This window comes from Perognathus longimembris, chromosome 3 (genome assembly GCF_023159225.1).
Source record: "Perognathus longimembris pacificus isolate PPM17 chromosome 3, ASM2315922v1, whole genome shotgun sequence".
Lineage (NCBI taxonomy): Eukaryota > Metazoa > Chordata > Mammalia > Rodentia > Heteromyidae > Perognathus > Perognathus longimembris.
In genome coordinates, this window is record NC_063163.1 from 55,437,144 (window position 1) to 55,462,999 (window position 25,856).

At 37.9% G+C, this 25,856-nt stretch overlaps 1 protein-coding gene across 5 annotated transcripts in view; it reads left to right on the forward strand.

Moving 5' to 3' along the window:
* Katnal1 (katanin catalytic subunit A1 like 1) overlaps positions 1 to 25,856 on the forward strand; it is a 66,810-nt gene that overhangs the window by 33,836 nt on the left and 7,118 nt on the right. For all 5 annotated transcript variants that reach the window (XM_048341570.1, XM_048341569.1, XM_048341568.1 and 2 more), the window contains 6 exons: positions 337 to 502; positions 6,572 to 6,699; positions 7,074 to 7,179; positions 16,391 to 16,549; positions 17,969 to 18,095; positions 19,350 to 19,484. In XM_048341570.1, the coding sequence (XP_048197527.1) occupies positions 337 to 502; positions 6,572 to 6,699; positions 7,074 to 7,179; positions 16,391 to 16,549; positions 17,969 to 18,095; positions 19,350 to 19,484 (821 nt within the window). The remainder of the gene's footprint in view (positions 1 to 336; positions 503 to 6,571; positions 6,700 to 7,073; positions 7,180 to 16,390; positions 16,550 to 17,968; positions 18,096 to 19,349; positions 19,485 to 25,856) is intronic.

The window sequence follows — 25,856 nt, forward strand, 5'->3', positions numbered from 1 at the left end:
GAACTTACCTGTTCTTAATTTAGGACAGAATTGAAGATTTTCCATTACATTATTAACAGTAGTAGGTGAAGGTAGTCTGTGTTGCCCTCTATTGGCGATTAATGGTTAGTTTTAGCAAAATGATTGGGGCCATATGTATCACTTCTATGTATTTCATAATTGTACCCACCAGTATACTTTAGAGAAAAAATATAAAAACCAGTCTAATAGTTGTGGTCAGGAATTAGCAAAGGCAAACATAGAGATTTTGCACTTCATGAATTAATCTTATTGCCTAAGGTAGAATCAAAATATGTTTGTCTTTGATTAATTTTTATTTTATTTTTGTTTTTTCAGAGCTCCACCTCAAATCAGGCGCCCTAATCGAGAAGTCAGACCTCTGAGGAAAGAACTGGGAGGAGTAGGGGCCCGGGGGCCTGTAGGCCGAGCACATCCTATATCCAAGAGTGAGAAGCCTACGAGTAGAGACAAGGATTATAGACCCAGGGGGAGAGATGACAAGGCAAGACTATCTCTTTGTCATTTGCTCACATGAAGCTTGTGACTTTGGTGGATATTCTGGTTTTTGTCTTTTAATTTTCAGAGCACCCCAGCTTTGATGTGGAAGAATTAAAACGTAAATGTTTTTCAAAACTTTAGTGGTCTTGGGCTGGGAATGTGGCCTACTGGTAAAGTGCTCACCTCGTATACATGAAGCCATGGGTTCGATTCCTCAGCACCATATATATGGAAAAAAGCCAGAAGTGGCGCTGTTGCTCAAGTGGTAGAGTGCTAGCCTTGAGCAAAAAAAAAAAAAAAAAAAAGCCAGGGAGAGTGCTCAGGCCCTGAGTTCAAGCCCCAGGACTGGCCAAAAAACCAAACCAAAACAAAACAACAACAAAAACCCTTCAGTGGTCTTTATATTTGAAGGCCATAATACAATGCCCATAACCCAGAGGTAGAATGTGTGTGTATGTGTGTGTGTGTGTGTATGTGTGTGTGTATGTACATATATGTGTATATAATATATGTGTGTATACTCATACAAGTGTAAATGCACTTAGTAAAATGGGATCCTTTTGTAGCAGCATTTGAAATACTGTTGGAGTTTGAAAGCTTTTCCAAAATATTTTAACAAATATTCTAAATTAAAATGAACAATAAATGAATCATAACTGTAGGAGAGAGTCTTAAACAAAGCAAATTGGGCATGGGTGATTCATGCCTATAATCCTAGCCATTTGGTGGGTAGAGACATTTGAGGGGCTTGTGTGTTTAAGGTAAGCCTAGGGAAAGTTTTGAGACCCTATCTCAGAAGCAAAATAAAAACCAAGAGGCTGGCAAGCCATCTGTCTAATATTCTTGAGACCCTAGGTTTTATACCAAGTAACACATATGGGGGTGGAGGGGGAGAGAACATTCAGAGAGTAAGATGGATAGCATTTACTATTGCAATTTTTTTTTCCAGTCCTGGGGCTCAGGTCCTGAGTACTGTCCCTGGCCTCTTTGCTCAAGGCTAGCACTCTACCACTTGTGCCACAGTGCCACTTCTGGCCTTTTCTATATATGTGGTGCTGAGGAATCGAACTCAGGGCTTCATGTATATGAGGCAAGCACTCTTGCCACTAGGCCATATTCCCAGCCCTATTGCTAAAATTTTTTAAGAGCTTTGATTTATATGAAATTATATAGAACAAAATTTTTTCTTTAATGAGAACATTTCCTTTAGTTAATTTTCATTGCGCACATTTACCTACATGGAAAATTAGTTGGCAAATATACTTAGTATTAGGTGGAAATTTTGTACTGTCCATAAAAGTGACTGTAGAGCTGTAGGGTTTTTTTTTTCTTTTTAGTTTCTTTATGCTGTACTGGGGATTGAATTCAAGGTCTTGAATTTGCTTTACTGTGTAAGACATACCTTCAGTCCCAAATAGTGGGAAATGATCTTATAAAGAGCTAGCCAGGATGACAGAAATTTTTAGTGACAGAATTTCTCATGCATTATGATGTCATAAATGAATGATGATGTAATGAATTGCCACAAAGATTTCACTAACTAGAAATTCGGATCTGCCCTCAGATTCATGACATGACATATATAATGAACATATAAGTGATAGCAAGTAGTTACCCTTAAAAGTTATATATGGTATTTGATTTTCAGTATGTAAAACTTTGATCTGTAGATAAGGACTCTAGGTGGACCAATTTCTGGGCCTTATGAATGTGGAAGCCATAATAGAATAAAACTTGTACTTTATTATAATTTCTATTATGAGAAAGAGTCTAAGATATATTTAATCTCAATGCTTTTATGGGACATCAAAAATGATTTTTTAATGTTTAAAATTTATTGGAGCTTATATACTACAAAATAATAAGCAATCCATCTCAAATCCTTTTGGAGATTAGTAAGAGGTACTAATGAAAGTCTTGGTTTTTGTAGCTGGTAAATTGAGTTGGTCCCTCATTAGAATTCTCATAGGAGAATACTTGAACATCTGGATTTTAAGTATCATATTTGTTTCTTTCGCCAGTTTTTTACAGCTCATTATTTTTTTATTTTCTTGCATTTGGAGAATTACAGTAGGGACCAAGATCTAATCCTTACTCTGCCATTAAGTTTGAGGTAAACTTTTAGAGCAGGCTGAGTTTTTATCAGTCTTTAATCTCATAGAACACAGAGAAGCATCATAGCCATGATTTGTTATATGCTTCCTTGGTAGGCACCATTCCGAGTGATTATATGAGAATTTATGAAAAATCATTCCTACTCTCCTTTGTAACAGATGAAGAAACTGTCGTATAGAGAGCTAAAGTAACTTGCCACTCCACATAATAAGGAATGGACCCTGAGGAAACAGAAATTGTAGTCACCTATCTTTTTCCTTTACTTCAAGATTTTTGATATTGTGTTGTATCCCTACCAAGCTACACTGAAAATCTGAGTTGGATTTGAAAAAAGAACTTCCTAACAATTAAATACCGATATTTAATTGTGACTCTCAGTGTAAGAACAAAACAATCAAGGAGCATTTGTTAAATGTCAGGTACATCTTTCTGTAGACTATAAATGGTTTTTTATTCATAATGTTTCCAAATAATTTTCTAAGCCTTAGTTATTCTTCCATTGACAAGTACTTAGAATGTCATTAGAAAATAAGCCTCATTCTTTTCTTTTTTAAAAGACCTCTCCAGTTGTTTGGAGATAAAAGAGATTTTCAGAGTCATTGTGGAAAGAAAAGAGCCTCAATTAAAATGAATAAATTCATAGAAACTTCAATAGAATTTGAAAGGTGTACTCGGCTCAGTTCTGACTATCACCACTATTTAAATATTTATCAGAAAACTAGAGACTTCAAACTGAAGAGACTGATAGGTTTTGGACAGCTTAGGTAAACTGATATGATAATACCCATTTCCATGGAAGCTGGATTTAAAAGTGAATATTGAAATACTCTTTAGAGATATTGTTCTTTTTATCCCCCTTAATCAGATTTCTTTCTTGTAGCCAGCTTACAAACAACAATAACAACAAAACAAAGTAGAACAGACCAGACAAATCAGTCTGTTGTCCATAGTAAAGACAGTATTTTCTTGAGAAAATAGTTAAATGCATAAACATGTAGTTACAAAAGCATATATTCATGTAGACTCTTCATGATCTTAAAATAGCCTTCTTTATGTGATGGCATTTTTAAAGCTGCCTCTATATTCCAACCACTTACCTTTATAACTGTAAAAAAAAAAATAAGGGCCCTAGCATATTTATTTGGCATTTTAGTTTAGTGTTAGGAACTATATGATGGAACAACCAGTACTAGCATTTATTGCAAATGTTGCTCTTCTTCGGGTGCTCTTGTTTATTTGAGATTCTTTACAAAACTACTTTTGATGCTTTCTGTGTATATTGGTTTTCTTGCTACACTTCTGTGATCTCAGCATTATGTTTCCTGTTTTATGGAGAAAGATGTTGAGGCACCAAAGTCCTAGTAAGTAGGCAGTGTAACTAGGAACTGAACCTGTTCAACTGCTGTGCTGGAGCTTTTAATCATTTAGCCACAACTAGGCTTCCTATCTTGCTTTCATGTATCATGAATACTTCTTTCTTTTAAGGGTAGCTGTTCATTTTCTAGGAAATTACAACTTTTTTCCTCTTTTTAAACTGCGGACAGGGTTCAGGCTAGGTCCAAGCTTATAATGCTATTTTAAAAATAAATAGCAATCAGTTTGCATACTGATTTGTTGTTGAGGCCTTCTTCCTTTCCTCTTTTCCCTGACACTGCCACCAAGATGTACAGGTTCATTTGCAAGGCCAGTTTATACCTTGTTTATTTAATATATCTTTACTAAGTGTATACTCTGTGAATAAAATATGTGTGCCTATAATACCAACATCTAGGGGGCTGAGGAGGAAGATTGTGATTTGAAATTTTCTTGGGATAAGTTGTGAGGGAGGCTTACGAGGAAGATTGTGAATTTGAAATTAGCCTGGGTAAGTAGTGAGACAACTTGTCTCAAAAAAAAAAGAAAAAAGGAAAAGAGCTTCTGGCTTCAAGTTGGTTATCTTTCATTGCTGCACGGGAATGAGAACAAATAAAGCTCTGTTTTTCAGTCTTACTTGAATGGACCTGATGTGTTAGTATGTTTGGGCTGCCATAACAGAAGACTCAGTAATTTATTTATTTTTTTACTGTATGTAATTTTTATTGAGTTTTTTAAATTTTAGTCTTGTTTTTTTTTCTTTCATCTCTGAATTTTCTGTACCTTGTGTCTTATATAAAAGGGAATCACATGTCCCCGTGTTATCACTGTATCTCATCTGAGTACGCTGGATACTGTATATGCTGGTATTAGAACTAAGGAAGTGAAAGGGATTATCAAAATTGAGAGACAAAAGATAAATAGACAAACCACTACAAAAGCAATACTTGCAAAACTGTTTTGGTGTAAACCAACTGAACAACTCATGGGGGGAGAAGACTCAGTAATTTATAAGCAATAGAAAGTTGCTCAAGTGGTGGCCTTGAGCAAAAAGAAGTTCAGGGACAGCATTGGCAAAACAAAAAACAAAACATTTCTTCTGCCACCTAATATTTTACTTTTGGTCGACTTTCAGTCTATCCTTTCTGAGTAAAAAATGCACTTGCTATTTCTGTGCACAAAACTGATTCTCAAGTATTGTCAAGACTGAATTTTTATATGTTAGTGTTTACTGACAGCACTGCTGTTATCATGATTAAAGTGTATATATGCTTTTAAGCAGAATCCAGATTAAAATTGAGTAAATTATAGTCACTGTATTTAAGCTATTAAGCTTGAAGGACTTTGTTTCACTGAATTATATGGAACAAATGTCCATTTATGAATATTTTCCTTGTCATGTATAGGCTTAGCGATATGCTATATAGAGAGATGTTGCAAACTAGATTGGAGTATTCTCTGTAATTTAAAATTTTGTTGACAAAGAGTTCCACAAATTGTACTGTTTGATGATGATTATCTTCTGATATATATTTAATAATGACTTTTCTGGAAAAATGTGTACTTACCCACAAGGTTTGTCAATCTGACCCACATAAAAGATACATATAGCTCCTAATATGTAAATAATGAAATATCCACTACTCTTTATTGTAAAGTTTTAGTGATAGCAGAATTTCTCAGGAAGGCAGGGAAGTCTGAGTTAAATTTTCTGCCCTGGTATTTACTAGTGAACTTGTGTATTACTTAGTCTTTGTCAGCCTTAGGTTTTTTGGGTTTTTTTTTTTTTTGGTCCTGGTCCTAGGGCTTGAACTCAGGGCTTGGGCACTGTCTCTGACTCTCTTTGTCCTCAAGGGTAGCACTCTATCATTTGAACTGTAGCACCACTTCCAGCTTTTTCTGAGTAGTTTATTGGAGATAAGGGTCCCAGGGACTTTTCTCCTGGACTGACTTGGAACTGTGATCCTCACATCTCAACCTCCTAAGTATAGGATTACAGGTGTGAGCCGCCAGCTCACCTTTTAAATAAAAAGATAGATATCTACTTTGTAAGGCTGTTATATGGAAAAAATAATGTATATGAGATTTTCTGTCACATGGAAAATTCTCAGTAAGCTAATTTTCTTTCAACTTGTATTTTGATTATTCTCTAATAGTGCAAGAAATCCTCAGCATCCACCAATCAGAAGTGGGCTTTCTTCTCCTAGTCTCTTGGGATCCAGCAGGTCATTTTAATCTTAGCTGCAATCCCCTTGCTCTGTTGCAACAATGTAGATTTGAAGATGTTTTACAATAAATTTGACAAGCTCATCTATTTCCAATTAATCAGAAATACTATTGTAAATTGTAAGAAAATCTTTTTAAAGTGATTATGTGGCTGTAGCTCAGTGGAAGAGCACTTGCTAGTATGTACCAGGCCCAGAGTTCAATCCCCAGCAACACAAGTGTGTGTGGGCGCATGTACATACCCAGAGAGAGTGGGCCAGAGACAAGAGAGACAGAAAGACAGAGAGATGAAAGAGAATTATAACAGTTTGAAAATCTGATGATGTTAAATAAAATTATTTTGTTATTGACCAGAACTCTTTTTCATGCATATCCCTAGGGAAGGAAAAATATGCAAGATGGTGCAAGTGATGGAGAAATTCCAAAATATGATGGTGCTGGATATGATAAGGATCTTGTGGAAGCCCTGGAAAGAGACATTGTGTCCAGGAATCCTAGCATTCACTGGTTCGTCTTTGGAGTTCTTGAGTTGAAGTAGTGGAGAAATTAGGTCATAGCTTGGCTTGATGGGAGTCTTCACTTGTTATCTGTTAATCTCCTGATTATGCCTTCATCTATAATGTGAATATATAGAATTGATACAAAAGTTCTGGTAACTAACAAGGACATTTTACATGTTAATTTGATTTTAACATAACTGACACGGATTTGTTGAGTAGTATGTCCTAATTAATAATTGCAATATACTTTCACTAATAATTTCATGTAGTATTATAATTTATAAGATTAACTCTATAAGTTAAAAATTAAATTATTACTTTTGATCATAAATTAAAGGTGGTTCTAAACGAATGTTCCAAAACTTGGTTGTTCTTACAAAGGGATGACATAGCAGATCTGGAAGAGGCTAAGAAGTTGCTAAGGGAAGCTGTTGTTCTTCCAATGTGGATGCCTGACTTCTTTAAAGGGATCCGAAGGCCGTGGAAGGTGAGAACTTGTTAAAATCATTTTTGTATAAGATTACTGCCTGCATGCTAATGAAAGGCAACATTGCTGTAGATTTCTGTGCTCTACACAGTTTGCAAAGGTCAGAGAATGTTTTATGTATACCCCAAATACCTGGATTTGGATTTGTACTTGAGGTGTTCTACATTTGTATGGCAGGAAAAATGGCCTCAATGTGTTTAAAGTCACTTCTCTCAGGTACTGCGGATAAATGTTGTCCTAAATAGCCTATGTTTTATAATCTCTTAGAAAACTTAAAGTTGTGTTTCCTACACATAGTTTCTTTTTTGGGGGGGTGGGGTACTGGTATGTGGGGTTCTCACTTGATGTTTTCACACAAGGCTAGCACACTATCACTTGAGCAGATTACAGGAAAAAATGTAAAAAATAATTTATAATGAAGTCTTATTCCTGGTATGATATTTTTCTGCATTAATAAAACAAAGTTACAGAATTGTTACGCACTTTTAAAAATTATGTTGGATAGCCAGGTGCAGTGGGTCATGTCTGTATTCCTAGTTACTCTGGGGGCTGATATTGGTATAATCACAGTTTCAGGCTAGTCCAGGCAAAAAGTTGTTGAGACACACGCCTCTCCCCATCTCAATAGAAAAAGCTAGGTGTGATGATGCATACCTACCTCTCATCTCAGTTATAATAGGAAACATAAATAGGAAGACTGTAGATCAGGCCAGCTAAGGCAAAAAGAGACTTTAGTTAAAAATAACTAGACGACCCTATGTTAAAAATATCTAGAGCAAAAACAGCAGGAAATATGGCTTGATTGGTAGAGTACCTAGCCAGCAAGCTCAAAGCCCTGAGTTCTATTCTGTACTGCCAAAAAAAAATAGTTTGAAAATTTTTAGGGATTTTTGAGATAGGTACTAAAATGGGTCAAATTGATTTAAGAGGATGTGATCTGGGTACCAATTATTCATGCCTATAATCCTAGCTACTTTTAAGAATTATAGTTAAAGGAAGCTGGGCAAAGAATTGGCAAACCTCCATCTCAATAGAAAACTATTGGGATGGTGGTACATGCCTGTCATCATAGCTACTTGGGCAGCTGAGATTGGGAATATCAAGATTCCAGGTTTGCCTGGGCAAAAGTTTGAGACCTGATCTTAATAGAAAAGCTCTGGGTATGGTGGTATATGCCTGTTTCCTAGAGGTGTGGGAAAATCAAGACTCTGTATCAAAAAAACAAAGCAAAAAGGACTCAAGGCATGGCTCAAATAGGATAATATCTGCCTAGCAAGTGTGAAGCCCTGAGTTCAATCTCCAGTATTACATAAATAGAGGAAATAAGGAAGCCACAAAAATGTGTCACATTTATAAAATTTGCCTTAAAATTGAAATTCTAAGATTTCCAAACAAAACTGGACCTTTGAGTTCATCTTTGATCGCTGTATTTTGATAGGTTATGAAAGTGAGATTCAGGATAGATTGTTACAGTCAAAATTGTTCTAGAAAGCGTAAAATTTGGCAATTTCTGTTTATGTGTTGTTTTCCACATGGTATGATGACATGCTTCTCTTTATCCATCACATAATTTTTTTAGTCCTGATATATAACAGAAACTTTGTTGACCTACTTGGAAAATGTATAGGATTCCAAGTCCCCAGACTGTGAGACTTCGTAGATGGAGAGTTAGGCAGCCACAGATGGCTTTCAGCCAAGGACAATAGAGCCACATACATAGGTGGTGCAGCTTTGTGTGCTCTGGGCTCAGCAAGGGCAGACGTGATATCTGATATTGTCAGGGAAGCTTCCTGCCTGGGGATGTGGATTTGATGTGAGATTTGCAGGATTGCAAGGATTTCACTGTGTTGAAGACATTTCAAGTGGTGTAGGAACTTAGGAGGGATGAGACTTAAGCAGTGGAATGTAGGTGACAAACTATAAATGTACTGGAAATAGATGGATTGGAGTCTTGTAAGGAAAGCACACTGAGTACAGACATGTCTTGTTTTATTGCGCTTCACAGTTATTGCTTTAAAAAATAGAATTTTTTGGGCAACTCTGCATTAACAAAGTCTGTTGGCACTCTTTTTCTAACAGGCTAGATGATTTTTTTTAAGCACTAAGGTATATACATTGTTTTTTAAATGTAATACTGTTGTCCACTTAATGAAGTACAGTATAGGATAAACAAATTTTGTATATGTACTGGAAAATCAGAACTCTTATGTGACTCACTATATTGAGATAGTCATTTTATTTCTACTTGTCTGGACCTAAACTCACATGCAGGGCATCTCTGTGTTTGTAAAGGGCACAGACTCCTGCAACCACACCATCTTAGTGCAGTTCTAACTCTTTCCTTCTACTAGCTTTGTGGCTTTGAGCAAGTTACTAAATTTCTCTATACCACATTTTCCTTACAAAAAATGTAAATCGTAATAGCCATTGCATCCAAATAGTGTAAAGATGAAATGAATTATGAGTTTATGAGGCCTTAGAACAGCATCTGATAATGGCTAGAACTATGAAAATATATGTACCTGAATTATTGTTAAATTGAGTGATTTAGCATTCAGCCTATTGTAGCACTTTTTAAACTGTACTGTAATTTATATGTGTCTTCTAGATTAAAAGTTTCTTGAGGATTTATGTGTGAGTCCTCACTAATGTAACTCTGTGTCATCAGGGCCATACATTTAGTAGGCATTCAAGTAAGTCTACATTGGCTAAGTATACATTTATTGAGAATTTACTGTGTGTCAAGTGGTAGACTAAGTGCAGATGAGGATACATAAATAACCACAAGATGCCTGCTCATTGTCTTTGTGGAAACATGCATGTATTATAATGGAGGCAAAGTACTGAGTACAGTATTTACTAAGCTCAATGTGACTAGTGCTATGATATAGTAATGAATGAGGTGCTATGGCAGCAGAGAAGAGTATAACTAAATCTACTGTGGAAGATACTATCAGAGATGGTTTCCCAGATCAGGTGGCTCTGAGCTTCCAGGATGGCTAAAAGTCAGAGTAGGCGAGGGAAAGGCTTTGAGGCAGAATGGGTATCATATCCAAACACACGAAAAGTGTACAAAGACATAGTCTATATGAACTACATAGAGAGAATCATATGGGCTCAGTGTGGCTGGAAGTACAGTGTTTATTGTGGGGCATAGTAGTAACAAAAGACATGCTGGAGTGAGAAGTAGGACCCACCTTTCATGAAGAGCCCTTTATGCCATGCTAAAGATGTCTGATTCATTAAAGAGCACAAGGAGAATGCCTTCAATATGAAGAAACTGCCTGGCACTGGTGGCTCACACCTGTAATCCTAGCTACTCACTAATCTGTGATCTGAGGATATCAATTCAAAGCCAGTCTGGGCAGAATGGTCCATGAAACTTTTATCTCAAATTAACCGCCATAAAGCCGGAAGTGGCACTGCTAGCTTTGAGTGAGCTTTGAGTGAACAAAGCTCAGGGACACTGTCCCCACACCCCTGAGTTCAAGCCTCAAGACAGGCCAAAAAAAAAAAAAAAAAAAAAAAAGGAAAGAAAAAGAAATGTAGAAACATCCGAACACCAGAGAGCCAGAGAGTGGATTAGAGATGGACATTGGTGGCTATAAATAAGGAATATGATTCAGAGGCTGTCACAGACAATGAGGGCCTAAACAGAAATTAGTTATTTGACTAGAGAAAAGTGGGTGGATTTGTGAGGGGTGTTTAGAAGGTATAAGTGACTGTTTTATAGGGACAAGAGAGGGACATATTCCAGGTTTAACTGAAGGAATGAATGTTCAATTGTTTCTGTCACTACCTGCCCAGACTTGGACCAAACTTTGCAGATTGAGAGCAGTTTTTTGCACTGCTGCCCTCATTTGAAACATCTACCACGAACTCGGAAGTCACCAGATCACCCTCACTTCTGAACCATTGGCTACAAATTCAGGGCTTCTTTACCTCCTCTCAACTCTGATAATCCTCTACAGTGGCTCCAAGGACTCAAAAGCATACACTTTTATTGCCAAAGGATTCAGGTCAGACCCAATCAAAATGAGAGGCACATAGGGAAAGGAAAAACTGGAAGCATGCCAGATATGGCATTTCTTTAGTCTTCTCTCTGTGGGGGTCAAGGTGCTTTACTTTCCTGACTTGATGTGTGACAAACTCTTTTGAATAGCTGGCCATCTCCAGAGTTTTGATTTTTTTTGAAATATAATTTTATTGCTATTATTAAGATGATATACAGAAGGGTTACCATTACATAAGTCAGATGAGTATATTTCATTTTTGGAAAGTGTTTTGTCTAGATTTTTTTAATTGGGGTTTGATTATAGGCATAATCAATTGAATCATTGCCTGTGGATCTCAAAGAGTTTCCAGTTCCTTTTACTTCCTGGAGGTTGAGCTGCTATCCCAGCACTCAAGAGGTCTAATTCTTTAATCACTTGGTTAGTGTTTCTGCCTAAGTTAACCTCACTCTGACTCATGTTGCTAGCATGAACTATATGGATATTCAGCTTGAGTAACTCCATGAGCATAAAATTACAGAGCCCACCATGAATCATAAGGACTCTCTTGTCACTCAGTAAATTCCCACATCTTCCCCAACCACTGGGGAAGAAGGTTTGCCAATTTTTTTTTTATTATGCATTTATAAAGACAGCAGTGAACTGATCTTGGAAATTGAAAACAACAACAACAAAAATTCCTGGCAGGTTTGAATAGAAACAAAATGTGTTGAAGTAAATAAATACTCAGCAGATAATTGGAAATAGAGACCTGTAGCTTGCGATAGAGTTTAAATTAAAATTGTGACATAGAAGTGGTTGTTGATGATATGAATATGGTTGAATTTTTTTCAAGGGGTTTTATCAAGCAAAATGAGCAAAGACTTAGAATTGCTTTAGGAGAATAAAGGGCAGTGGAGGAGATCTGAGAGCACTGAAAATAAGAAAAGTCTCAAGAAGAGACCAGTCATGGCACCCACTGAAGGGAGTAGGGTGTGGGGAGGAAGGGGATAACATACAATATAGAGAAGGCCAGGAGATGAGATGGAAGCTGGACTGCTGCTATTAGGTGATTGTAGTGAAGTGTAAAGGCAAAGGGAAGATTATAGCCTGAGAAAGCTGAAGCATGCGCACAGACCTCTTCTTTAAAAAGGCTGACTGAGGGCTGGGATATAGCCTAGTGGCAAGAGTGCCTGCCTCGGATACACGAGGCCCTAGGTTCGATTCCCCAGCACCACATATACAGAAAACGGCCAGAAGCGGCGCTGTGGCTCAAGTGGCAGAGTGCTAGCCTTGAGCGGGAAGAAGCCAGGGACAGTGCTCAGGCCCTGAGTCCAAGGCCCAGGACTGGCCAAAAAAAAAAAAATAAAAAAAAAAATAAAATAAAAAGGCTGACTGAGAGGAGGAAAAACTGGATACTAGCCAGAGCTTGTGTAGGGTATGATGAAGGATTTTTTTAAGGGGACAGATTTAAGTGCGTATGTATGTATACACATATACATATATGTAGTGTATATATATACATATATATATGCACACACACTTGTACATATATAGGGTTCTGGGGCTTGAACTCACCTGGGCTGTGTCGGGGCTTTTTAGCTCTTGAGCCACAGCTCCACTTCTGGCTTTCTTGATAGTTAATTGGAGATAAAAGTCTCACAGGGGAGTTCTATATTTAGCCTTCTGAGGAATCTCCATACTGCTTGCCAGAGTGGCTGAACCAGTTTACATTCCCACCAACAATGAAGTAGGGTTCCCTTTTGGCCACATCCCCTCCAACAATTGTTATTATTAGTTTTCTTGATATATGACATTCTTACTGGGGTGAGATGGAATCTCAATGTTGTTTTGATTTGCATTTCCTTTATGGCCAGTGATGTAGAGCATTTTTTCATATGTCTATTGGCCATTCTCATTTCCTCATCAGAGAAGTTTCTTTGTAAGTCTTTAGCCCACTTGATGAGGGGGCTATTGGTTCTTTGCGGTTTTGTTTTGGAAGAAGGTAACTTTTTTAGTTCTGCATATATTTTAGAGATGAGGCCTTTGTCTGTTGAATGTCCAGTAAAGATCTTCTCCCAGTCTGTGGGCTTTCTGTTTATCTTGAGAGCTATGTCCTTTGCCGTGCAGAAGCTCTGGAGTTTGATGCAGTCCCATTTGTCCAACCTTTCTTTGATTTGTAGCCTTTCAGGGTCTCCCCTATGACCCAGCAGCCCCACTGTTGGGTATCTATCCAAAAACCCACAAACAAAATCACAGTAATGCCACCAGCACAACAGTGTTCATCGCAGCACAATTTGTCATAGCGAGAATCTGGAACCAACCCAGATGCCCCTCCATAGATGAATGGATCAGGAAAATGTGGTACATATACACAATGGAATTTTATGCCTCTATCAGAAAGAATGACATTGTTCCATTTGTAAGGAAATGGAAGGACTTGGAAAAAGTTATACTAAGTGAAGTGAGCCAGACCCAAAGAAACATGGACTCTATGGCCTCCCTTATTGGGAATAATTAGTACAGGTTTAGGCAAGCCATAGCAGAGCATCACAAGGCCCAATAGCTATACCCTTAGGAACACATAAGATGATGCTAAGTGAAATGAACTCCATGTTATGGAAACAATTGTTATATCACAGTTGTAACTACTTTCAACGTCCTATGTGTATGTGTAGTTTCTATTATTGATGATGTTCTTGTATCACCTTCCTATGGTTGTACCTACACTATCTCTGTAATCTTATCTGAGTATATTGGAAACTGTGTTCACTGGTATTGGAAGTAGGAAATTCAAAGGGAATACCAAATTTGAGAGACACAGGGTAAAAAAAGAGAAATAACTACAAAAGCAATACTTGCAAAACTGTTTGGTGTAAGTGAACTGAACACCTGGGGGGGGGGAGGGAAAGGGGGGAGGGAGGGGGGCATGAGGGACAAGGCAACAAACAGTACAAGAAATGTATCCAATGCCCAACGTATGATACTGTAACCTCTCTGTACATCAGTTTGATAATAAAAATTTGAGAAAAAAAAAAGTCTCACAGGCTTTTCTGTGCAGGCTGGCTTCAAATCATAATCCTCCTGAATAGTTAGTATTACAGCCATGAGCCACTAGCACCCAGCTTTAAGTGTATTTCTTTCCCTTTCTCTTCTTCTTCCCATTCTTCCCTTCCCTTCTCTTTTCTGTTTTTGTCATGCTATGGCTTTCCCATGCTACATAAGCCCCCTACCACTGAGCTTCACCCTCAGCCTCTAAGTGGGTTTCTGTACTGTGGAGAAAGAGCCAGTAGACAGGTAAATACAGGAAAGAGGAGATAGTTGGAGGAGTAATGTTAGGAGGAGGTGAGATTCAGAAATGCTGTACAATGTCTATGAATTGTTTCTACAGAATTGGCTTGTAAATGAACTCCTGTTGGAGGCACCCACATTACTGGTGCTACAGGTATGGAGAGGGCACTGAAAAGGAATGTTAAAAAGAGAAATATCAAACTGGGCATGGGGGTGCACATCTGGAATCCAAGCACTGAACTTTGCTGTAGCTGTGCCTCATATCAGTGCCATTAGTATCTGTTTTCTATTTGCAAAATTTTAATCTCACAGTTAAAAGGCTCCCTTCAAAGGAAAAACATATTTCTATATCACTAATGTTTCGACTGCTGGAGGCCTTTGTTTTGTTCTATGGATCAAAATTCAATAGCATTTGAATGGTTTCTGAAGTTTGAATTTATGAGACTTCAATGTACACACAGAATTTAAAATAAAATTGATTCTGTCTAGGGTGTGTATTGCTTTTCACTACCCATTAAAGAATTAGAAGACAGGAAATATGTTTAAAGCAGATCCACAAGTTCATTTGATGAAAGTGCAAGGAAAGCACAGAAGGTAGGGAGATTCTTCAAAGACCAGAGGATTCCAAGGAGGAGTCTAGTGGAGCCCTCTTGGAGGGCTCCTCCTGTATCACCTCTCAGGGCTTTGCTCGGGCTGTTTGAGGATTTGTGCTTGTGCTGCCCTCACTTTTTTCATTAGTTGAACTGGCACCCAGGGCATTGTGGGAAAAAGCATTTGAGCAGGAACTCACAACATTGTGGCACAGGAGCCTGAGGCACTAGGGGAACCCATGTGATATATTGGTACACATGATATGTGATGGCACATATATTACCTGCCACGTGTTATGTCCACCACTTTTTATCCTTATCTAACAGTTTCACTTTCTTTCCCTTAAAACCTCCAGAAGTTTATCAAACCAAATTAGCAGCTATGTTAAAATTCCTCATAAAGAATCACTAATGTGTGTGTATATGTGTCTGTGTGTGTGTAGAGGCATTAGCTATGTATCTGAACTTCCATTTAAAATATTGGAAGAAATGTTATTTAGAAATGTATTAATTTTCAAGACTTAAAGGACTGGTTTCGCTGAGTAACTTTTATTTCTCACTGATGTGGGGTATTTTGCTTTCAAAGTTAAGAAATAATTTAATTGTTAGTCCATACTTAGTGCTCTTTCATCACTTACTACTGTTTCATGCATACTGTCTAGCACATCAAACTGATACAATTGTTAATTAGATTATGTTTGAATCAGCACTGGATTTGATTGTTGTATTAACTTATAAAGGGATCTTCATTGTCAATTGAAAACCATATGAATTATGGAAGGTAAGATTTGTCTCTTAACAGATATAAAAAAAATCTGTGGTGGTTGGTTCCTATGTAATAGAAAGTCATCTTTTGGGGCTGGGAATGTGGCTTAGCGGCAGAGTGCTTGCCTAGCACGCTTGAGGCCCTGGGTTCAATTCCTCAGTACCACATAATTTTTTAAAAAGTCATCTTTTACTTGCATAATGTTTAAACAGAGTAGTCACTTTTAAACACTGTGTAAGACTATACATAAATATCTTTACTAGGTTCATGAAAGGTTCTTAATGTATCAGAAGGTTCTTGGTCGTCTAAGCCTTTTATTAGCTTGTCTCTGACTACTGATCTGAAACTTTTGGTGATATTATTTTTTTCTCTATAAAAATGATTTCTTGTCACATGTACCATCATCTAACAGTGACAAATGGTGTAATTGTATATATCAGTTTTACTTGATGTATTCAATGTATTTGATACATCAATTGTATTTTGATGTGGAAATATTTGTTATTCAACATAAACAGTTGATATTTTATGACAAAGCATTTGAATCTAATAAACCAATTTTGAAATTTCAGGGTGTGTTGATGGTTGGACCCCCAGGCACTGGTAAGACTATGCTAGCTAAAGCTGTTGCCACCGAATGTGGCACAACATTCTTCAACGTCTCTTCCTCCACACTGACATCCAAATACCGAGGTGAATCAGAAAAGCTAGTTCGTCTGCTGTTTGAGATGGTGAGTGATGATGTATTCAGATCTCCAGGCACTGTTTGTGTTGGCACATGATGCCCCATGAGCTAGGTCTGATCACCTAGGAGTCTTTTTTTTTTTTTAATTTTTTTTTTTTTTTTTTTTTTTTGGCCAGTCCTGGGCCTTGGACTCAGGGCCTGAGCACTGTCCCTGGCTTCTTCCCGCTCAAGGCTAGCACTCTGCCACCTGAGCCACAGCGCCGCTTCTGGCCGTTTTCTGTATATGTGGTGCTGGGGAATCGAACCTAGGGCCTCGTGTATCCGAGGCAGGCACTCTTGCCACTAGGCTATATCCCCAGCCCCACCTAGGAGTCTTTTTAAAAGAGCAGCAGAGTAGCCATATTTTCACAGTTCTAGACACGCTTATAACACTTGGGTTGTTGGGCTTTGTGGTATAGTTGGTAAGTCTTCAGTGTTTCTTCCTCTCTGAAGTGGATTAAGGCCCATTTGACATTCTACCCAGCTGTAGTAGAAGAAACTAGTCGTGTGTGGGTTCATCAGTATTTCTGGATGTCTGGTGTATTGATGGAGCTGAAGAAAGTTCTTGTATATGTTTTAAAAATCAGCTAGAAACTGATCTGTCATTAAAGTTTCTTTTCAGCAGGAGTTCACAGTAATGCATGTTTGAGTACAGATGACTACTTAGCTTTAAAAGAATTTTTATTATGGAAGTTTCTAAGCAGAAACAGCAGAACAGCACAATGAATTTCTGCTACCCTGTTTCATCAACCATATAATTCTTTTTTTTTTTTTTTTTTTTGGCCAGTCCTGGGCCTTGGACTCAGGGCCTGAGCACTGTCCCTGGCTTCTTCCCGCTCAAGGCTAGCACTCTGCCACTTGAGCCACAGCGCCGCTTCTGGCCGTTTTCTGTATATGTGGTGCTGGGGAATCGAACCTAGGGCCTCGTGTATCCGAGGCAGGCACTCTTGCCACTAGGCTATATATATCCCCAGCCCAACCATATAATTCTTAAAAAAAATTTTTTTGTAGGTTTTGGGGCTTGAACTCAGGGGCTAGGCACTGTCCCTGAGTTCTTTTGCTCAAGGCTAACCCTCTACCACTTTGAGCCACAGCTCCACTTCTGGTTTTTAATAATTGGAGATGAGTCTCACAAGGACTTTTCTTCTCTGGTGGGCTTTGAATCGTGATCCTCAGATCTCAGCCTCCTGAGTAGCTAGGATTACAGGCCTGAGCCACCAGTGCCCAGTTAACCATACAATTTTTATTGTTAGAAGTTTTTTTTTTTTCTGATGTGATTAGTTGGATTAGCTATCTCAGTAATCAATTGGAGACATTAGAAATTTTAACTTTCTTTTGTTATTTTAAAAGGAGAAAATGCTAGTGTAAAAATATTCAGATTCTCTTATGTGCTATTGAATGGTTTCTTGGAAATATTTTCACAAAGGCTAGGTTTTATGCTCCTACCACGATCTTCATTGATGAAATAGACTCTATCTGTAGTCGAAGAGGAACCTCTGATGAACATGAGGCCAGTCGCAGAGTGAAGTCTGAGCTCCTCATTCAGATGGACGGTAATTGACATTTAGCTACTATCTCAGAACTTTCCTTTTTTGAGTGGTCTAGACTCATATTTTTTAAATTCTCAATGAGTAGACAAGAAGGAAGCTAGAGTTTATTTTTAATCCTTATTCATCCATTTATTTTTTTCATGCATTCAAAAGCATTATTGTATACTTCTAGTGAATCAGGTAGGTTGCAGAGGAAAGGGCTCCTTTGGTCTTAAAGTTGTGTACCATTAGAACACAGGCTCTCCAGGTATAATCTAGAATGCTGGCTAGGAGCCTTGAGACTATTTAAAAAGGGTTGACAGAGGGCTGGAGGTGTGGCTCAGTGGTAGAGTGCCTTCCTAGTAAGTGTGAGATGCTGAATCCAAGCACCAGTGCCATAAAAAAAAGTCTAAAACAATTTTCTACAACTTGTGAAACTTGGGAATATCATAAAAGATGGAAAGCAGGAACAGAGGGGAGAATCTAGCAGATCTCTAGCCAGACATCAGAATGTTTGCTGGTTTCTTCCTGTTCATTTCTGGTTTGGGGCCAGTTGTGGGGCTTGATCTCAGGGCCTAGGTGTTGTCCCTGAGTTTTTGTGCTCAAGGCTAGTGCTCTACTATTTGAGCCACAACTCCATTTCCGGTTTTTAGTTGGTTAATTGGAGATAAAGAGCTTCACAGGCTTTTCTACTCTGTTATTGATTTGATTGTAAAACCAAATCCATTATTTCATTAGTGTTTGATAATTTGGTTCATTCTTCAATTCTTTCTTTTGTTATTTTTCAATAAGTTAAAAAATTTGAAGGACAAAATTCAGGTTACTATATTAAGTAAATATGACTGCTCAGCTGTTCTAATTTCTCAAGAGAAAATGATTGGGGTTATTATAATAATAAATAGTATAATGTTATAAATAAGTAACATTCATAATAAATAATTAAAATACTTTCTAGGCAAAGAAGAATTAAAACAGAATCTAGCTCTGATGTCTTTCTTTTTCAGAGGTAATATGCATTTATTTTTCTACAGAAGAATTGGCTTATCTTATTCGGTTCGAACCTTGCACTGGATTATGTAAATTCTTTGGCTTCCTTGTTTTATGGTTCTGTTAGTATGTCTGATTTGGCCACCATAGAGAAGTCAAAAAGACTGCAGTGTTTCCCTCATTGGTCTCCCACAAGGCACTGTGGCTAATGTTTAGAGATGTTAGTTTGCAAAAAGAATTCTAGGCCACAATAAAAACATGGACTACATTTTCCTCACTCTCTGTGTCTAGGGGTTGGAGGAGCCTTAGAAAATGATGATCCTTCTAAAATGGTTATGGTATTGGCTGCCACTAATTTCCCATGGGACATTGATGAAGCTCTGAGAAGGAGATTAGAAAAAAGAATATATATTCCTCTCCCAACAGGTATTGTGTCTTCCTTCTGTATTTTGAGCTTTCTATCACTTCCTGTTACTTTTTCTATTTATCTGAATCTTTATTCCAGTCATTCTGCTTGAAGAAGTTTGTAGTATTTTCAAGGCAATTTACAATAATCAGAAATAGCCACAGTACTCTGTTGAAATCCCTTACAGGTCAAAGAAATTCTTGTACTCTGAGCAGTATTTGTATTAATAGATTTGGCAGCACTTAAGGTTTTACTTTTAAGTGTGAGAGACCTTTATTAAACTTTATTTAAGTGATTAAAAATAAAGTTTCAAAATATGCCACTTTGGAAAGTGTAATTTCATCTCGTTGAATGTGGAATTTTTTTTTTTTTTGCCAGTCCTGGGCCTTGGACTCAGGGCCTGAGCACTGTCCCTGGCTTCTTTTTGCTCAAGGCTAGCACTCTGCCACTTGAGCCACAGCGCCACTTCTGGCCATTTTCTATATATGTGGTGCTGGGGTATCGAACCCAGGGCTTCATATATGGGAGGAAAGCACTCTTGCCACTAGGCCATATTCCCAGCCCCTGAATGTGGAAATTTTAAGTGACTTTTTCCTTTTCATTTTGATGTAAAGTTTATATATGGTGAGCTGTATATAACTTAATTATACAGTTCAATGAGTTTTGGTAAGTATGTCCTCTAGTTTAATCAATACCCTATTCAAGATGTAGAATACTTCTATTATCCTTGGAAGTTTCTATATGTCCAACTAATTAACTCAGACCTTCATTAGACATTCACCTTACCTGATTTTTTTTATCATCATTGATTGGTTGAACTTCTTACAAATGAAGTCAAATAGCACACAACCTTTCACTCTGGCTACTTTCAGTCTCTTTTTGAGATTGATTCATAAGATTCTGTGTGTCGTTTATTCTTGACTTGGTTATATATATATATATAGATCACAATTTATATCACATATATATGTGTATATATATACACATCACAATTTATTCTGTTGAACAATTGAGTTGTTTCTAGTTTTGGGCTATGATGAAAAATACAAACCTTTTTATACAAATTTTTCTATGGGTGAATGCTTTTTTTGTGTGTGTGTGTGCCAGTCCTGGAGCTTGGACTCAGGGCCTGAGCACTGTCCCTGGCTTCTTCCCGCTCAAGGCTAGCACTCTGCCACTTGAGCCACAGCGCCACTTCTGGCCATTTTCTGTATATGTGGTGCTGGAGAATTGAACCCAGGGCCTCATGTATATGAGGCAAGCACTCTTGCCACTAAGCCATATCCCCAGCCCGGGTGAATGCTTTTGATTATTTAATTTATTTATTTTGGTGCTGCTACTAGCCTTGAACTTGAGGCCAATATGTTATCCCTTGGCTTTTAGCTTAAGGCTAGCACTCTTAATTGAGCTATAGCTCCAATTCCATCTTCTGCTGATTAATTGAAGATAAGAGTTCCACAGACTTTTCTGCCTGGGCTGACAGGTTTGAGCCAAGCAGGTTTCTTATTCTTTGGGGAAATATAAAAATAGAATAGAGCAGAATAGATCATAAGGTAGGTACATGTTTAGTTTTTATAAGACTCATCCTAAGTATTTTCCAGAGTTTTGCCATTTTATACCATCACCATTAATAAACAAGAAATGCAGAATTGCCACATCACCACATCCTGCCAAAGTTAGCATTCATTTATTCTAGTGCAAGTACAGTGCTGCCTCCTTATGCCTTCAATTTGTTCTTCTCTGATTACTTAGGAAGTTGAGCACTTTTCATGTGCTTTAATGGTCTTGTTATATCTTTTATTACTTTGTTGTTTCATTAATTATGTAAGTTTATTATTGAATAAATGCCTTATGAATATTTTCTTCCTGTTTGTAGTTTGCTTTTCAGTATTCTTTATGTTTTTTTGACAGTACAGATGTTTAAATGTGATAAAGTACTCTTGTCAAGTTTTTCTTTTATGAATAATGCGTTTTGTATGTTAAATCTGTGCTTATTCCAAAGCTGTGTGCCTCTTCCCTCAGTGACTGAAGTTGGGTAAGACAGAAGTCAGTCCTCTGGGCAGTTCCCAAGATAGCCAGAATGTTAGACCTATATTCCACCCTGGATACTATCTCACAGCCAAGCAGAGCTTTGTGGGCTTTGTATCTGTTGTGTTGTAAGCTATTGCTACTGCCATAATAGCTACTGAGTTTTGTGTGCTTTGCAGTACTTGGGGATTGAACTGAGAGTCCTGTACATGCTAAGCCAAGGCTCTACCACTTGAGCCACACCCTCATTCCTTTTGTTTGTTTTCCCCTCTTGGAACTCAGAGCTTTGTGCTTGCAAGCAGTCCACTTGGGCCACAATCCCAGCCTTTTTGCTTGTGCTATTTTCTTTTTAATAGGGCCTTGCTTTTTGCACAGACCACCCTGTGAGCCACCATCTTCCTCGTTGCTTTCTGCATAGCTGCTGTGACAGTCATATGTCACTACATCCAGCTTTTTATTCACTGAGATGGAATCTGGCAAACTTGCCTGGACCAATTCAAGTACTATCTTCCCAATCTCTACCTCCAGGGTAGCTATGATTATAGGCGGAATACACTCTGGCTCTATTTTGATTTTGAGATAAAGTCTTGCTAATTTTGCTTAGATTGGCCTCAGAGTCATCATCCTCTTACACACACACACACACACACACACACGCACGCACGCACGCGCACACACACACACACACACAGAGCTCCCAGTAGTTGAGATTATAGGCAGGTACTTGTAATACCCAGATATAAGTTCTGTGTTTTTGTTTTTGTTTTTTCTCAGAGGCCCTCAGACCTCTAAAGTTGACACGAAGGTGGTCATCAGGGCTCCCAAGTTTGGGGAGATTGAATGGAGTCTTTTGGGAAGTACCCTAGAAAGTGTGTTTCCTTCTTTCTTGTGTCATCAGGCAGAAGACCTGATGATTAAAATGAAATGACTTTTCTTACTCATGTCAGTGCAGTCCCAGACTTTTAGCTTGCTAGGGTTGCTGTGATACCTTGACTGGTTTCTGGGATTCTCATAAAGACTTCCTAAGCTATATGTTGTTGAGTTACAGCCTTCTCATTAGGAGGAACTTTCTATTCCGCTGTCTTATGATGTCACTTTGGCCTTTATTGTTTGTTGATGTAATAACAGCTGTCATTCATGTCATTGTTCCCTGGTATTGTAATATGTGTTATCCCTTTTGGCTACTTCTTGTTTTGAAATCAGCTTTGTTGAGGAATAATGTATATACAATAGATTATCAATTTAAAGTTGATGAGTTTGACATTTTTGTTCTATCACACCACAATCAATGTGCAGGGCCCATTTTTTATCCTGCAAAGACTTCTGTTCCCCCTTGTACTCCATTTTCTCCTTCCTCTCTTACCTCAGGCAATCATTGATCTGATTTAAACATTTTTGTCACTATATGTCATTTTGAATTTCATGTAAGTAGCATCTATGATAGTATAATTTAGGGATTCATTTCTTTCACTCAGCATAATGATTTTGAATTTCATCCATGTTGTTTGTTCTTTTTTTTTTCCTTTGTTATATTGGGGTTTGAATTCAGGGCCTTATCTCAGACAACACTTGGAGCCTTTTTTTCCCCTCTAACACTTAAGTCAACTGTTTGTATTGGCTACTTTTAAGTCTTGATTTATAAGTCTTGATTTATAGGTTACATTTATCTGCTTACTAATGTATTACTGATCTTTAGTGTATCCTCTACACTAGTGTATCCTCTAAACTGTAGAGAATCGGGGCTATATTATTTTCCTTGAATTTTAATTAAGGAGAAAAAAATGTAGTTAAGAAAATGTTGGTGGCAGTGGAGCTCTAATATCCCTAATGTCCTCTTTTGCAGGTCATAGACACCTTGTTGTCCTAATGAGATCAAGACTCTTTAGTGTCTTCATTTAGTTGTATTTTGATTTTAGTCTAACCATCTAAACTATTAAGACAGAGTCTTGCTATTACAGTCTTTTAGATTCAAAATAGTATATAGTATGGGTCCTTTCATTTTTAATTCTTTTTATGTTCATGCCTGTGCCTCTGTTTATCAGAATTCCATGTACTTTTCTACTTACCTTTTTTTTTTTCCATTCTGGAATACATAGACATCTTTCTACTTTCATGTCATTCTTTATGGTTCTTGTATCCCGTGGATTGCATATTCTCTCTCTCTCTCTCTCTCTCTCTCTCTCTCTCTCTCTCTCTCTCTCTCCCCCCTCTCTTCTCTCTCTTTCTCCTCTCTCTCTTCTCTCTCTTTCCTCTCTCTCTCTCTCTCTTTCTTTGGAAGTTGTATTAGCTTTTCAGAGCCTGCTTTAGTGTGTACGTATGACATGCAGTCTTTCGTGCTGGCTCTTCTGTTAATGTGGAGTCACTTCACTTCCCTGCACACTGGTGCTTTCCTGGATGATTCTCTCTAGAAGGATTTTAGACTTTTTCTTGGCCCTTCCTAGCCTGTTTGTGGATTGACTGATGGGTGGGTAGTAAACACTTCATTGACTGTTGTCTGTGGTCCAGGCTTCACATGCATGTACTCCTTTCGCCATAATGATACTCTGATGATGTAGGTTCGAGTTTTGCCTTTATTTTACAGGTGAAGAAGGTTGGCAGTTAAGAGTTTAGGCATGCTGCCCAGGACAGCAGGAGAGGCCTCTGAGCAGACAGTCTGACTGGTGTGTTTGCTGTTCTCCTGCAATGAGCTGCATGCTGTGCCCAAAGGGAGTTGTGATTATAACAAGTGGGCTGTGGTGTTTCACATCTTGGTTGATTTTAGAATGTGTGTTAGCCTCAATATGTAGCATTAGAAATACTTTATGTTCTTTTCACAACAATACTAAATGTGGTTAATACATTTTTATAGAGCACTTGCAACTTTCTAGCAAATCATTGACATGGCTGCCATTACAAGCTAGTTCCCTTGGAAATTTTGTGAACTTAAAATGTGAAATTAAAAATGTGTTGTTTGAGAAGTAAAATTGTCTTGTTGAGACAAAACGTGTTGTTTATGACTCTCAATAACTTACATGCATTGAGTCATGATAGATAAATGGATGGATGTATGGTTTGGCAGATTGATAGATGTTAGTTGATTCCAGATAGATAGGTATAGGTAGACAGGTAGATAGGTAGGTAGCTAGCTAGGTAGAGATAGATAGGTAGATATCTAAGTTTACAGATAAAGGTATTATTAAGTGGTAAAAGAATGGAGAAGAGAGCATCTCCTTTTTGGGGACTTGAGGGCTATATATACAGGGAAAAAAGGAAATGAATATTATGCCCATTTATCCTAGAATAAACAGAAATCTTGCTACATCCCCTCTTTTTCACTCTTTTTTAGTCCTTTTTTTACTCCTTTTATAGTTTGATGTTTCTGGTCATGGCAGCTGGGAGAATAGATACTAGACAAGTGAAGGTCAAGTTAACCTTGTATCATAGCTCTGAACAAAACATTTCTCAAAGAATCCACATGTCTACATGCAAAGCTGAGTAGCACATGGCCCAAAGGGGTTAAGGCAGCAGAGGATATAGACACAATATGAAGACAGAGATGCTAAGCCTTCTCATGGTTATCCAGTCACCCATCAGACATCTGCAGGACAAATGAAGAGTTAATATTTTCAACAAATTTGCCCTTCAAGTCTTTGAAGAATAATGTAGGCCACTGTTACTATAATCCATCTAGCAGAGTGTTACCTATAGCAAAGTTAGTGGGGAAGTAATGATACATTGCCAGTTGTAGACCACAATTAGTGATCTTAAAAGTTACCCAAGAACAAGCTAGGCAAAGTGTTTACTTAGAGTTTACTTGGTAACAAAGATGTCTATTGAGTTGCTATCATTTTGAGTCTTCTGTTTGCTTGCTAGATGGCTACCTTCCTCTTGTGTCTCCTGTGGTATCTTCTAAGTGTATCTGCCTCCTAAGATCTTCTTGAAAGGACCATAGACATGTAGGATTAGGGCCTGCCTCCTCCTTTAAAGGCCCTGTCTCCAATTACAATCACATTTTTTTTTTTTTTTTGGCCAGTCGTGGGCCTTGGACTCAGGGCCTGAGCACTGTCCCTGGCTTCTTCCCGCTCAAGGCTAGCACTCTGCCACTTGAGCCATAGCGCCGCTTCTGGCCGTTTTCTGTATATGTGGTGCTGGGGAATTGAACCTAGGGCCTCGTGTATCCGAGGCAGGCACTCTTGCCACTAGGCTATATCCCCAGCCCTACAATCACATTTTGAGACAGTGGGAGTTAGGATGTAACATAAGAAATTTAGGGGAAACATCCATTTGTGATTGTACCTCAAGGTCTTCATCATGGTATTTGCTGGATGTTTTGATTATTTCCCACTGTGGGCCATTATGAACTTTGATAATATGAACATCATGTA